Genomic DNA, 13,507 nt, shown 5'->3' with positions numbered 1-13,507 from the left:
GGTTAATCTTCATATGAGCAGAAGTGTTTTAGCAACTGGGGAGCTAAACTGATGGTGTCAAGCATGTTTCCACCAACCCATTTTCATATTGGCAAAGCAAGAAAATTTTAAAATGAGCATGTGGAATCTTCTTGCTTTTTCATGTTTTGTTATTCTTGAGAAAGTTATTTCTTCTAAAACAGTTTTTTCCATTCCTGGATTGTGTTTAGCATTAGAGCTATGAAAAGAGAATAATATGTATAATAAGCTTTGCATTTAATGAGGTAGACAAAGATTGTTTGCAACAATCTCTTAATATAAATACATCAATCATTGGACTTGCAAAACAAAAATGAAATTATAGTGATGCATTAGGGAACACACAGGACAGAGAGCAAACTGTGTAATTCACTTTATTGTAACAGATGCCACAACACGCTGAAACTATAACAGTTTTTCAATTTCCTCCTCAGATTTTACAATCAAAGGTAGCATTTTTCCTGGCAGATCCAAACGTTTAAAATAAATAAATTGTACATCTTGCTTTCCTGAAGATTATAATAATCTCTTTCAAATTGTATGGGTAGAGATATTCACATGCGCATCTGTATAAATCTCAGTTTATATAGAATTATGTACACGGTTTGTTATTATGAAAATGGTTTGCAGAACTGCCTCTTAATTGTAACAGATTTGCTATTAACAATATTTTACTGTTACTATGAATAAATAGTAAGTGAAATGTATTTAAAGTAATTCCATTACAGATTCAACTTCAGCAGGAAGTTAAAAAAAACAGCAGTTGTTTCCAGGGTTATTGAATTTATTTTTCCATGAAATTTATGCATTGACAGTTGAAAAGAAAGCTTCATTTTCCAGCTAAGCTAATTTGAGGCTATTAACCCATCTAATATACTCTGTCAAAAACTGAAGCAGCCTGTTTGTGCTTCTTTTGATAAAAGTTACCCATCTATGAAAGGTATCTTTTCAGAAACATAAAAATGTCCTGGATGCTTGACTAGGTATATGAGCAGGAATAAAAAGGAATCAATATTACCAAAACTCTCTTATATGCAACTGATAATGCTGAATTTTTGTTAAAAAAAATATCAAGCATTAATATTCTTAAAATATTTATATCTTGCCATTTTTCAAATTAAAGCAATGTACTATAATAATGTTGGGTTTATATATTTCAGTAAGATAATATAAATTAGAAAAATGACAGGTTTTACTATACTACCGTGTTTCTCCAACAATACAACCTCCACCAATAGGAAGGCCCAGCATGATTTCTAGGCATGAGGTGAAATTAAGCCACCCCCCCAAAATTTAGGCCTATTTAAACCATGCGTTTCCCCGCCATTTCTCACATCATTCGTTGGAACTACACAAGGTGAAGAGAAATGGGGGGGGAAGGGTGGGGGGTGGGTGGGGAGAAAACTTGCCTTTAGGAGTGCCCTGCAGGTAGTCTAGGCTAGAATACCCTGATCTACTACCGATAGAACATCAGCTGATAGAAGGTCCACAAAGGCAGAGTCACCAGCCGCTTCGATCGGCCAGTAGAAGTGGCCTCGGGGTGAGTGCCCACGCACTCCCCTCACTGCGAGGCTGCTTCTATCAGCCGATGAAAGCTCCCTGAAGGCAGAGTCCCCAGCCGCTTTGGGTCAAGGCATGGCTACCCGTGTCCCCCCGCCATTAGGCAGTGTCTTTTGGGTGATGGAAGCTCCCCAAGGGCAGTCACCAGCCACTTCGATCGGCCGATAGAAGCGGTCTCGCGGCGAGGGGTGTGTACGTGGGCGCTTGCCCCAAGGCTGCTTCTACCGGCCAATTGAAGTGGCTGGTGACTGCCTTTGGGGAGCTTCCATCACCCAAAAGACACTGCCTAATGGTGAGGGGACACGGGCAGCCATGCCTCGCCCTGAAGCGGCTGGGGACTCTGCCTTCAGGGAGCTTTTGTCGGCCAATAGAAATTGCCTCATGGAGTGGTACATGCGCATGGGCCGCTCTAGGTGGGGGAGGAAATTAAGTTACCCCCAAAAAGATGGCCTAGCCATTTTTGGGGGGGTCAAAAAAAAAAGGCCCAGCCTTATTTTGTGAGAAACACGGTATTTCTAAAAAGGCTTGTATATCAGTGGAAGGAAAAAAGCTTTCTCTCCGCCCATGAAATTAAGGTTTGAAATTAAGGTTTGTTCTCATATGTATCTATGCATTACTGTGGTTCTATTTAGGATTTATTTGAGATGGTACACTTCCAAATGCTGTATAATATTCTGTCTGTTGGTTACATTTTTTTTACATTTTTGTCTTCAGGGAAAGGCATTGTGAGTATTGCAAAACTCACTCATTTCAAATAATCTCCCTCCCTCCAAAATAGATGCAGAATTATTTCTTATGCATTATTCCAATATAGATCCTTTCTTTCTGCCCATAGAACATTCATGAAAATGAGATGACAATTGATGCATGATTTATCTGTGATGGTTGAAAATATACTTTGCATGCAAATTCCTTAGTAAGATATCTAATGATACTGTAATAATTTAGATAAACTTAGCCCTTAATTACCCTATTTGATTATTTATGTTATTTATTATTCTTTGATGCTCAGGTATGAACTTTTTTCTCTCTTTGTTGACTTCTCATTAGATAGCCACAATTCCCTGGGAAATAAGAACACTGTACTCATCAGTACCTGAAGATGCAGAACAAAAGGCGGAATATTTATTTGTTAAAGAGGTAAAGTTATCATTCTTTACTCTACTTAATCTTGAATATACATTTTGTCAGGATATTTATTTTTAAAAAATAATATAGTGTAACTTTCAACATCATGACCATTTTTTTCTCTTTTTTTTTCTCTTTTGCTTTTCTGCCTTAGACATTAACGCTATGTTGTATCTGATACTTGGCAATTGTTCTGTAATTCTTCCTAGATGCATATTTGATACATGCTTGTGTCAGCACCCTGCTGTTCTTGGTTAGATACTTGTATTGTTAGTGTTTGGTTTGTCTTTAGACATGAGATTATATCAGACCATTGATGATGGTTATTTTTTAAAATATTTAGTTGGGTATAATGAATCAGTTTGTAAGGTTACTTTGCACAATGTTTACTTCTTAATTGGGATTGGATTTGAATTATTTGAAGAGAGAGATTAGTGGGAAAATTTGGAGGACTGTATTAGGCTGGTTGCACAGGAGGAAGAGGGTACATTCCATAGGAGTAAGTGACAGCTCAGTTCAGATAGTTTGCCTGAGAAAGAGGGTGAAGACAGGCCCTCCTTAACAGTTCTCTGAGTATAGGCTTATGAAGATAGCAGAGGGCTTTAGTTAGGCAAGATTCTATCTATAGGTGTAGAAACAATAAAGAGCTTGGAAGAATCATCACATGTTTTCTTGTTTCTGGGGTGTTTCTTATCGGGCACTGGCGTATCACGCATCTTCATTTTAAGGGAAATTTCAGGAAAAATTTTTTTTCTGCCTGCCTTAGTTTCTGGTTGTTTGGGAAGCGCTGAGAATAATAACTATTCGCTCTTTTACTCAGCCAAGCTGTTCGATTCAACCATTAGAGGCAGGCAGGCGGCAGCGGCACTGCGGGCGGGCGGGCGGGCGGACGGTGGGGGGGGGGAGGCGACGGAAAAGCCCCGCTTCTTTGAAGCAGTTTCTTCCTGTGCTGGTGGAGGAGCGAGAGCAATGAAAGCTTGGAAGAATCATCACATGTTTTTCTTGTTTCTGGGGTCTTGAAAGAATCTGCTTATAAGGAAATGGAGATATAAATATTTAGCTACTTATATCTCTTAACTTTAAGTGGATTTTTGCTGATTAATAGGGAGAATTGAAGTTTTAGATATGGGTTCATTCAAAAAAGGATGAAATCAAGAATGAAGAAGTATTTAGATGTATTTTAAGAGACAACAATAAATGCTAATGTTTCTGGAGATAAAGGGGAAAGTTTATTTGAATTTTTTTATACATGGGATGTTTTCTCTACACTAATGCAGAGTTCTCAACCTTTCCAGTTTTGCGGACCTGTCCTATGCTGTATGGGGAAAAAATTGAAAATTGCAAGATAAATTAAAAGGAACTCAAATTCTAGTCAGTTGCCTTATTCTAGTTCTAATTATTGGGGGGGGGGGTTATGTTTTGCAGACTGTGATAATCACCCTTACAACTAACATATTTTTTAATACTGCTAATTTTTATACTGTTATAAAAATTTAGAAAATAAACATCAGACAGTAGATGGGGTACTCTTAGATCAGGGGTCGCCAACCTTTTGAACCTCAGGGACCACCAAACTAATAATTTTAAATCCCAGGGACCACTAATATGAATTTTGACGGACAGTAACTTGCTGACATTGGTTATAAAAGAAAGAGAGGGGGGGGAGATAGAGGTTAGATCAGATCTCTCTCTTTCCCCCTCTCTCTCTCTCTCACACACACATACACAAACACACAGAGGCAGGGGTGGGATTCAAATTTCTTAACAACTGCTTCTGTGGGCATGGTCTAATTTGTGGGTGTGGCATAGTGGTCATGTGACTGGCTTGTATATAAATATTATAAATATTTATGTAAATATTGAATTTTTTATATAAAAAATAGCAACTTTTACCCAAAATCAGGCAAAGCAGGCAGGAAGATTGAGTTGCTCTCAGAATCACAGATTCACTCAGAGATCTATCTTTCTGCCATTGTCTACCTGAGTCTGTCACATAAAATTTGCTTGCAAGCAAACCCATAAAATTTAGTAGCAAGCAAACTCACAAAATTAACTCACAACACACCATGTATGTAAATATTCAATTTTTTATAAAAAAAAAGAACAACTTTTACCCAAAATCAGGCAAAGCAGGTAGGCAGATTGAGTTGCTCACAGAATCACTTAGAGATCTGTCTAACTGCAATCAGCTAGCTGAGTCTGCACTGAAAATAGAAGCTTCAGTCCTAAGGAAGATTCAGCTCTGCTTTTAGATTAGCTAGAAAGCAAGAAATCCAATGGTTTCCTGCTTTCTAGCTAATCTAAATTTCCCGGCACAGCAGAACAGCTGATGGTTGGTGGGGGGGAAGGAAAAATAGCAACTTAGCAGGCAAGTTTGCCAGGTAAGGAGTGAGTAGGCAGGGAGGGTTCCCACGGGCCATGTGGGCAGCGCAGCCTTGTTCCCACGCAGCCTGGATTAATTGCTCTGGGGGTGACATTTCTTGGCGGACCACCAAAATTTTCTCATGGACCACCAGTGGGCCACGGCGACCACTGTTGTAGATGATTAATATCATGCATCCTTGATATATGAACTCCCATGCAAGCTTCCATAATGCAGTCTTTTATGTTTAAGTAATATATACAACTCTTATCTTTCAAATTGTGGAGCAGTTTTCATGGAACACTTAGAACTTATTTTGATAACAGCATAAATATAGCCTCCTTGGAACCGAGGAAGTATTCTTTGCACTTACACAGGACAATCATATTTATGCTTGAATAATAAAATTAGTTTAAATTAATCAAAGGTTATTAATAAAACTAAGAGTTAAATTAATGATTTTATCATCAAGTGAAAATAAAGAATGGCCATCAATGAGAATATTTTAGTGATCTGAATCAACAGGTAGAGCATTTTATGGAATAAAAAAATGCTCTCCAACAACACTCAAAAAAACGACTTACATCTGGTCCTTGCACTTATGACCATCACAGCATCCTCATGGTTATGATCAAAATTTGGGTGCTTGACAATCTGTAAGCATTTATGATGGTTGCAGTGTCCCAGGGTCATAGGATCACCATTTGCGATCTTCCCAGCCAGCTTTTGACAAGCAAAGTCAATGGGGGGAGGGGATCTGGATTCACTTAACAACCACATGATTCACTTAGCAACGGCAGTGATTTCTTAAGAACTGTGGCAAAAAATGTCATGAAATTGAGTGCAACTCACTTTAACAACCACATTGCTTATCAATAGGAATTGTGATCTCAACTGTGGTAGTAAGTCAAAACTAACTGTACAGGACAGTAACTGAGATAAATTGTTATATGAGTTGGAGAGAAACAATCTTACTATGCTTACCGTTGAGCTAGACCAGGAGTCCACCAATTCCTCAGCTCATGATGCCTTCATGAGCTTTCACATTATTCAGACATTTATTTTACGAAAATAAGTTAATAAATACTACTTTATGATTAGCAATATGAATAATACTAACAATAATAGTTAATACATTGATCTGGCGGGGGAGGGTCAGTAGTGACCAACTGAGAGAATTCTGAGCTAGACTATTACCATTCATGTGCTATTCACAGGCCAGATATGTCTCAGAAGCTTATAGGCTATACATTGCCTCCCGCTTTTTCTCTCATTGAAGCAAAAAGCATTTTTAGAATGTGCATATCTTAAAACAGTGATCTGACTTAACTCTATTGAGGAGTCTTCCCATGAACAGAATGTTGTGATTAGGATCCCAAATAAGAGTTCAATAGAAGAGATTCACACATCATGACTTTTGTACACTTATGGAAGCTGTTTTCCTGGTTTTGCTGAATTCCTGAGTTAGCAAGGGCTGACTTTGACAAAGTATCCTGTTTCTGGCTGTGATCTTCAGAGAAACAATCAGGAAACTTCAAAAACTAATGCTCAGCATAGTAGCAAGGACAATTCTGGCTTCACTATCTTTCTTAGAGTAGAGATTCATTTCAGAGTAGAACTCAACATGTTTTTTATCTGGGAAATATTGCAAACTGGCAAGGTTACAGTTCAACTGAACCTTTCCATAGAGCCAAAGGAGGTATGAGAGTCATGATGCAAATGGTAAATGCTGGAAAAAGGAATTATTATTTCAGTGAAAATTTGGTCAATGGAATTATGCCAGGATATAGTATTTAAATTTTCTGCTTAAACTGTAAGGCACATATTTCACATATCATCTCCAGGCCTGTATCTTTATACTGTAGCCAGGGCAATCCTATACCTCAGCACAAAATATTAGTTGTTCTCTTTCCTTTTATATGGTGGTCATAATTGCCTATGGTCAGAATGAGGATATTCTGAATTCCATCACTGTTCTCAGTGTGTTCTTCTAATAATAAAATAGTCCATTATTTTAATTATTCCATACATCTTATTTCATGTATCTGAAGCAATGTATGTTGTGTGGCATTTCCCAGATAAGCTATATTTTCTTCTTTTATTTTATTCTGTCTGCTTTAATTTTCCTCCTATTTCTGAAACAAAATCCTTCTCCCATTTATAATAGAAATAGTATTAACATTGCCTGCCAAACATTCTGCATGAAGTATACCTTGTGATCTCATAAAGAAAAGAATGAGCAAGGTCTTGTATGTTTGGTATCGAGGCTGTAGTACCCTTTTTCAGATTCCAAGTATTCTCAAAAGGCGATGAGATACCACAGCAAAAAAAAACAGAAGAAATGCTCTAAAATATCCTGATTATGCAAGCCGTGCAAATTAAAACTGAAATTAAATTAAAGTATTTAAGTTAAATGGCATTGCCCAAACAGCATTATGTTGTTTCAGAGTAGAAAGATTAATCTGGTCAGTGAGAGCTTACTTTTAAATTGGTTTTGAAATATATTATTTTTAAGGTAGAGAAGGACACTTCCTGCCTTGGTTCAGCACAATATCTCTGTGACGATGATGACTGAAAATCCCACATCCCTTCTTTTTCTGGATTAATCATGTTCTATGGGAGATACTTGAAATGTTATTGTAGTGATTTCTAATCTTTGAGGTTAACAAGTTGAAAGAGTTAGTGTTGTTTACAGTTCTCATTATTTCCATCAAATTTACCAAAAATGAAGAAACGGCTGATATTTCCCCATGATAACCAATGGTTGAATCTTTTATTAAATTGAATGTCACAAACTATCAATTTAAATGAAATTTTATTCTCTTTGGGTCTTGGATATTAAATGTTAAATGTTTATTTCCACCTTTATGTCTGGAATTTGAGCTGCTGCTTAATTAGCTTTATATCAAATTCTCCATCAACTCCATTTGTTTAGCTTGTGAATTAAACACATTGAAATGAAGACATGATTTCATAAAAATAATATTTAGGGTTCTCTGCTATAGACTTTGTTTTCCATTTGCATATAATGAATTTATTATACTTTTTCTGAAAAACATGCAATCTCTCCTTGCCTCAGTTTTTGCCCCTGAAAAACTGGTTGCATAAACCCAAGTGAGATGGAACACACACAAAAAGCAAAAGGGAGGAGAAAGTAAAAAAGATATACCACATCGGCTTCATAGCTTCTAACCTCCAAATCTATCAACCATAGGACCCACACCAATCTTCTCTTGTCGGGGGGAGAAAAAACACATCCCAATGACCAAAAAGAGCTGACAGAGATATCAGTGAAGCACAGAGCTGCTTTTGTAGAGAACTAGAAATAGCCATGTGATACCTTTAATTCACCTGGGGGGGAAATCCCAGACAATAATAGATGGCAGATAGGAAATATTGTTTAGAGAAATATCTTGTTCTTTGTTGCCAAGCTGTCTTGGCAACATGATGATCTTTGCAATCTAGATCTGATAGCTACTGTGTGACTTCCTTGAACCTAGACTGCTGCCTGCTCTTTCTTTCACATGGACTTGGACTGTGGCACCTGAGATTTTTCACAATTGTGGATAGACGGGTCGGAAGGTATCTGAGAGGCTTTGCTCGGATCCTGAAATGCTCTGTGTATGTTACTGTTCTGTGACTCTGTTGCAGGAAAATATTTGGAAATAAATGATATATGAGCCTCTAGGCAAAGTAAGGCAAAATAATTGAAATAATATCACACTTATTCTGGTTATATGTGATCACATGCTGTTAACAGAGCCAAATATGCCATTGTAACATGCTTTTCTTTTTGTATCCCTAACCCTCGGATGCCGACGGTGACCCCATTTTGTCTAGAGAATCTGTGGAGGAACACAGCTGTTTTATATGAAAAAAATAATTAGTTTTATTTTCAGTTCTTGAATTGTGATTCTAGTATTTATCTGTAAGGTGTTTTTTTCTTTCCCAGGATCTCCTGGTTGATATATGCCATAAAAATATCAAAGGGAATTTCAGAACCAGGGGCCTTTTCCACCTAAGTCTTGGATAATGATTTGCATCAGCTTTATTCTTACTGTATTTTATAAATGTTGATAGGTGCTAAGTGGGATAAGCAATTTGTCTATTTCTACTTCTAGGATTTATAGCACTTCTAGTTTCTCATTAAGTAGACTGGCAGGAACAGCTTTCCTGAGACATTTTTGTGCATATTATGGCAGAACAATCCAAGTTCTATGAAATGCTTCGTACCCTTTTTTAAGTTTAAGCAAGGCAGTTAATACTGTTTAAGTGTTCTTTTTATTCTGCATATACAAGCTGTGCAACTTGTATGAATGCAATTCCTAGCATGTAAGAACTGATACATTGTACGTGCCAATTTTGAATCTGTTTACAAATACACAAGCAGGCAAGGATATAATTGAGAATGAAGTTATTTTGATTCCCCACTTTTGCATAACTGTGCCATTGTCTCATATATAACACCAGCAGCAAACATATCAGCAATAGAGAGAGAGGGAGAAAATTGCCTATTTCTTTAATAATGTGCTTTTTGTCTGTCGCCTACTAGAGAATGAATAAAATGTGGGTTCTGTTCTATTCCAGAACCAACTCATTGAATGAGATTTTTCACAGGCTTAGATAGTAGTATATGTTACTGATAATCAAATGTACATACCATGTAACCCAAACTTTTGACAAACTGAGAGAAAAGTGTTCTTGTTCTGCCAATCAGCATTGTAAGGGCTGGTCCTGTTGCATTTTATTAAACTCAGATTGCACTTCTTAGAAAGAAAATAAATGCCAGAAAACCAATATTGGATTTTTTTTTTACTTTTCATTAGTTTGTAATTGATCCGGCCACATTTATGATTAGATAACAGTATACATACTTAGCATACCACAAATTTTGGTCTCTTTGTCACCTAATTATTTAAGTATTGTAGTATTTTTGTTTCATAACTTGCAAAAGAAAACATAAAAATTTCTTCTATAAATGAAGGTTGACAAATGTGATGGTTGTCATTATCAACATACTATATTCTCCATAGCATTTAGATACAAAATGTGTGACAGAAGCTCCAGTTTTCTTATCATGAGCAAGCCTGCTTTAGGGATTTGCAGTGAACCACAGATTTATATTTGATTGATGCTTCAATACATTGACATGAGATTTCAAGAGACTCAAAAAACCAATTCATACTCTGGAAAGCAAAACCTCTGGGGTGATGTAGAATTGAGTAATTTTTATGTGGGAGAAAATATGACAGTTAACTTACAACTGACTGCATTATAGGCACAATACACATTATAAGGAAAACTGGAAAGTTATTGTTGTTTTCAGTGAAATGATATGTAGAAATAATATGTAGTACTAGGTAAACAAAGACAATAAGCTTTCAAAAATATAAGAAAATGCTTGGAAGTTTTTTTTCATAAAACAAAACTGTGTTAGACATTAATGATTCTATGACTATTTTATCAAAATTTTATCTGGAAAGCCTTTTTAAGCCGTGTTGCTCAGTTACTTAATCTCATATGTACTTCCCAGGATTGAAACACAATTACTTTTTGGAATTGTTTTTATTTTGCATAATGTTACCATTCAGTTCTTAAGCCTATAAATTGCATACCAAAATACTTCTAGAGAAATGTTTATATATATTGGCAACAGATGCATATTAAGAGTAAATGTACATGTTTGTCACCTACATACAAACAACTATTTTTCCAACCAAACCTAATTGATTTTCCTTCTTATTCTAATATTTTCTTCTGTATTGTTTTAGGCATGTGAATATTACAGTTCCCAATGGCATACTGTAGACTACAAATACGAAGAGTATTCAGGAGATTTTAGACATCTACCACAGTAAGACACTATACTTTCTTACTTTTTTTCTTTTAAAATATTAAGTTTAAATATAATTGTCCTGGTCACACAAAATAATTGCCTCTATCTCTAATAAATTATCTAAGAGTACATTATGCAAACATTTCATGTTATAGTTATTATGTGTTACTCTTCTAATTAATGCATAATTGTGCTGGAATGAAATACAATCAGATAGCAGCTGCCTTAAAGAGTTATTTTAATCTCACAGATCCCACAGTTCAACCCTGAGGTACAAATATTGATGCTTTCAAGAGTTATAGGCAAGTGCTTTCTTGTTTCCTATTCCAAAACACTCTTAAATTATTTCAAAAGTTATATATATATATATATAAACTATTGTGTAGAAGAGGATATTCTGAATTCTATTATCCTGCAGGAACCCTTTATAAAGATTCTTAATAAACCAAAAGCTTCATCCAGAACAGGGCTGACAAATCCGTGTTGTCATGGTAGTGTCACATGATGTATTTTTCCCATTCGCTAAACTGGGCATAGACGTGGCCAGTGCATGACGCATCTGGCCCAGGGGCCGGGAGTTTGACAGCACTGATCTAGAAGGTAAAGGCTTTTCTTTAAAGCAAACTGTTTTTCACATGGAGAAAATATTGGCCTAGGACCAGCATAGACTTGAAAGTATTAAATATTTCCAATATTTAAAAATGTTAATCACACCTTGTCTTGAATTTTGAACAAGAATAATATGAACTAGAATTGGGCAGTTGTATTATGATGGTAGTATAACTGAAATTTGAAACATTGTACTTGGGTGATTCAATTATTTCCATATCTGGAGGCAAGTTGTATTAGCCAATACAGAGAGAGAAATATAGATTTGGAGCAGTCAGCTATGCTTAGAAGCATATTTTAATAGATAGGAAGCTTCTACTTTTCTAAAAATACATTTATGAGGAAGCAAGCAAATGATGTGGCTCGTTTGGAGACAAAAAGTCTGGCATAGATTTTAAGGACCCAATTCATGCATGATGTTTTATCCTGTAAACTGAGAAGTAAAATCTAAGTATTTAGTTCACTTTGCATTCTATGACTCAGTCATGTGTTTAGCAACCAGCATAGAACTTCCATTAATAGCTGACTCTGGGCTTTTTTTTTTTTTTTAACAAACTTCATTTTTAAAAGGAAGAAACAACTCTTCATCCTATTTTTAGCATTAAAGGTGCTTGTTATTAAGGCTAAATAGAACTCAGTGTTTCTAATGTTTCTAACATAATTTAGAAATATTAGTGAGTTGGTCTTTTTGGTATCAGGAATTAGCCCTTCAATAATACATAAAATGGTCAACCATAATCCATACTGTCATGCTTTCAAAACATAAGAAAAAAAAACATGAACCATTTACCACTTTACAAGCAATGTGTTAAAACTACACATTAATTTGCATTTACTAAAATAAAAATGCAAATAATTGAGACTCCAAATATGTTATGTTTGTTATGTTGATGATACTTAGCAACTTGTATAATAATTAATTAAAGACACATGACTTTACTGAGAATTATTTAATACATGTTTTTTGAAATATAGTTTAGTTAAATATTTAATCAAATGTCTCAACTGGAATTCAATAATAATTCTGGCTGTTATTCCCCTAGTCAACATCATTTTCCCAGATGAGAAAAGCAAATTTTTGTTTAGCTTCTCCTCTGAATCTCTATGATAGATATTTGTAAAACGGCTAGGTTGCAATATCATTTATTTGTTCGATTTATGATACATCTTTCTACCCTAGCAAGAAGTCAGGGTGAAATACAGAATCAATCAAAGTTAAAAGCCTGAAGAAAGGCATGCAGTATTATATATGTTGTGAAAGCTAAGAAAGTGGAGGCCCAATGCAATTCCCAAATTAAATGCATTCCATAGCCTAAAGAGAACTTGGAAGACTCTCTCCCCAATGTCAGAAAGAAAATCTGACAGTGAGGGAACCCTCAAATGAGTGTCTTCTATGCATCTTAACAGCTAGATAAGTTCATCAAATAAAAGGTGGTCAAGATAATGAACTTTTAAACCATGTATTTTTCCGTGATAGTTTTTCCAGACTGATTGGCCCAGTTTTGTAGAGATCTCCCATTTAATAGCTGAAGAAAAGTTGGTGTCATCTCAGTTATCTTCAGTGAATTATCCATAGACCCATCTAGCCATTTTGAGAAAAACATTAGGAAAATATTCATTTCTGTTGCAGAATGCATTTGCACTCATCAAAATAGTATGGCGCTTTCTGATTAATGTGGTGGGTTCTGCTTTGCTTGGGGAATTAAAGGTTTGCCTTTTTCTGTAAATAACTATTACACTGTATCTTACATTTTTGGTGTAACTGAAAGTCATGAAACAGCCCACACAGAAAGGACCATGGGCTAAGAGGCAATGTAAAATGCATTTGGATTTTAATTAAGAACGTATTTTTAACTCTTCTGTTAATGTCTCTAGAAACAACTGAGGTGTACTTCAAATATAATCAGATAATAATTTTCTCATTTTGAATCCCTTTTCTGTATGTTTTATTACACTCATAAAAACCCAATTCTAATACTAAGATATGTGATCCA

The 13,507-nt window shown here is 35.6% G+C and overlaps 1 protein-coding gene across 9 annotated transcripts in view; it reads left to right on the top strand.

Moving 5' to 3' along the window:
• DOCK10 (dedicator of cytokinesis 10) overlaps positions 1-13,507 on the top strand; it is a 173,842-nt gene that overhangs the window by 69,277 nt on the left and 91,058 nt on the right. For all 9 annotated transcript variants that reach the window (XM_087965035.1, XM_087965038.1, XM_087965039.1 and 6 more), the window contains exons 3-4: positions 2,629-2,718; positions 10,840-10,922. In XM_087965035.1, the coding sequence (XP_087821161.1) occupies positions 2,629-2,718; positions 10,840-10,922 (173 nt within the window). The remainder of the gene's footprint in view (positions 1-2,628; positions 2,719-10,839; positions 10,923-13,507) is intronic.

The sequence above is a fragment of the Notechis scutatus genome, chromosome 4 (genome assembly GCF_049901735.1).
Source record: "Notechis scutatus isolate UNSWTSFEM ecotype Mainland chromosome 4, rNotScu1.2, whole genome shotgun sequence".
Lineage (NCBI taxonomy): Eukaryota > Metazoa > Chordata > Lepidosauria > Squamata > Elapidae > Notechis > Notechis scutatus.
Note: the sequence above shows the minus strand (reverse complement) of the source record. Positions and strands in the feature narration are given on the sequence as shown.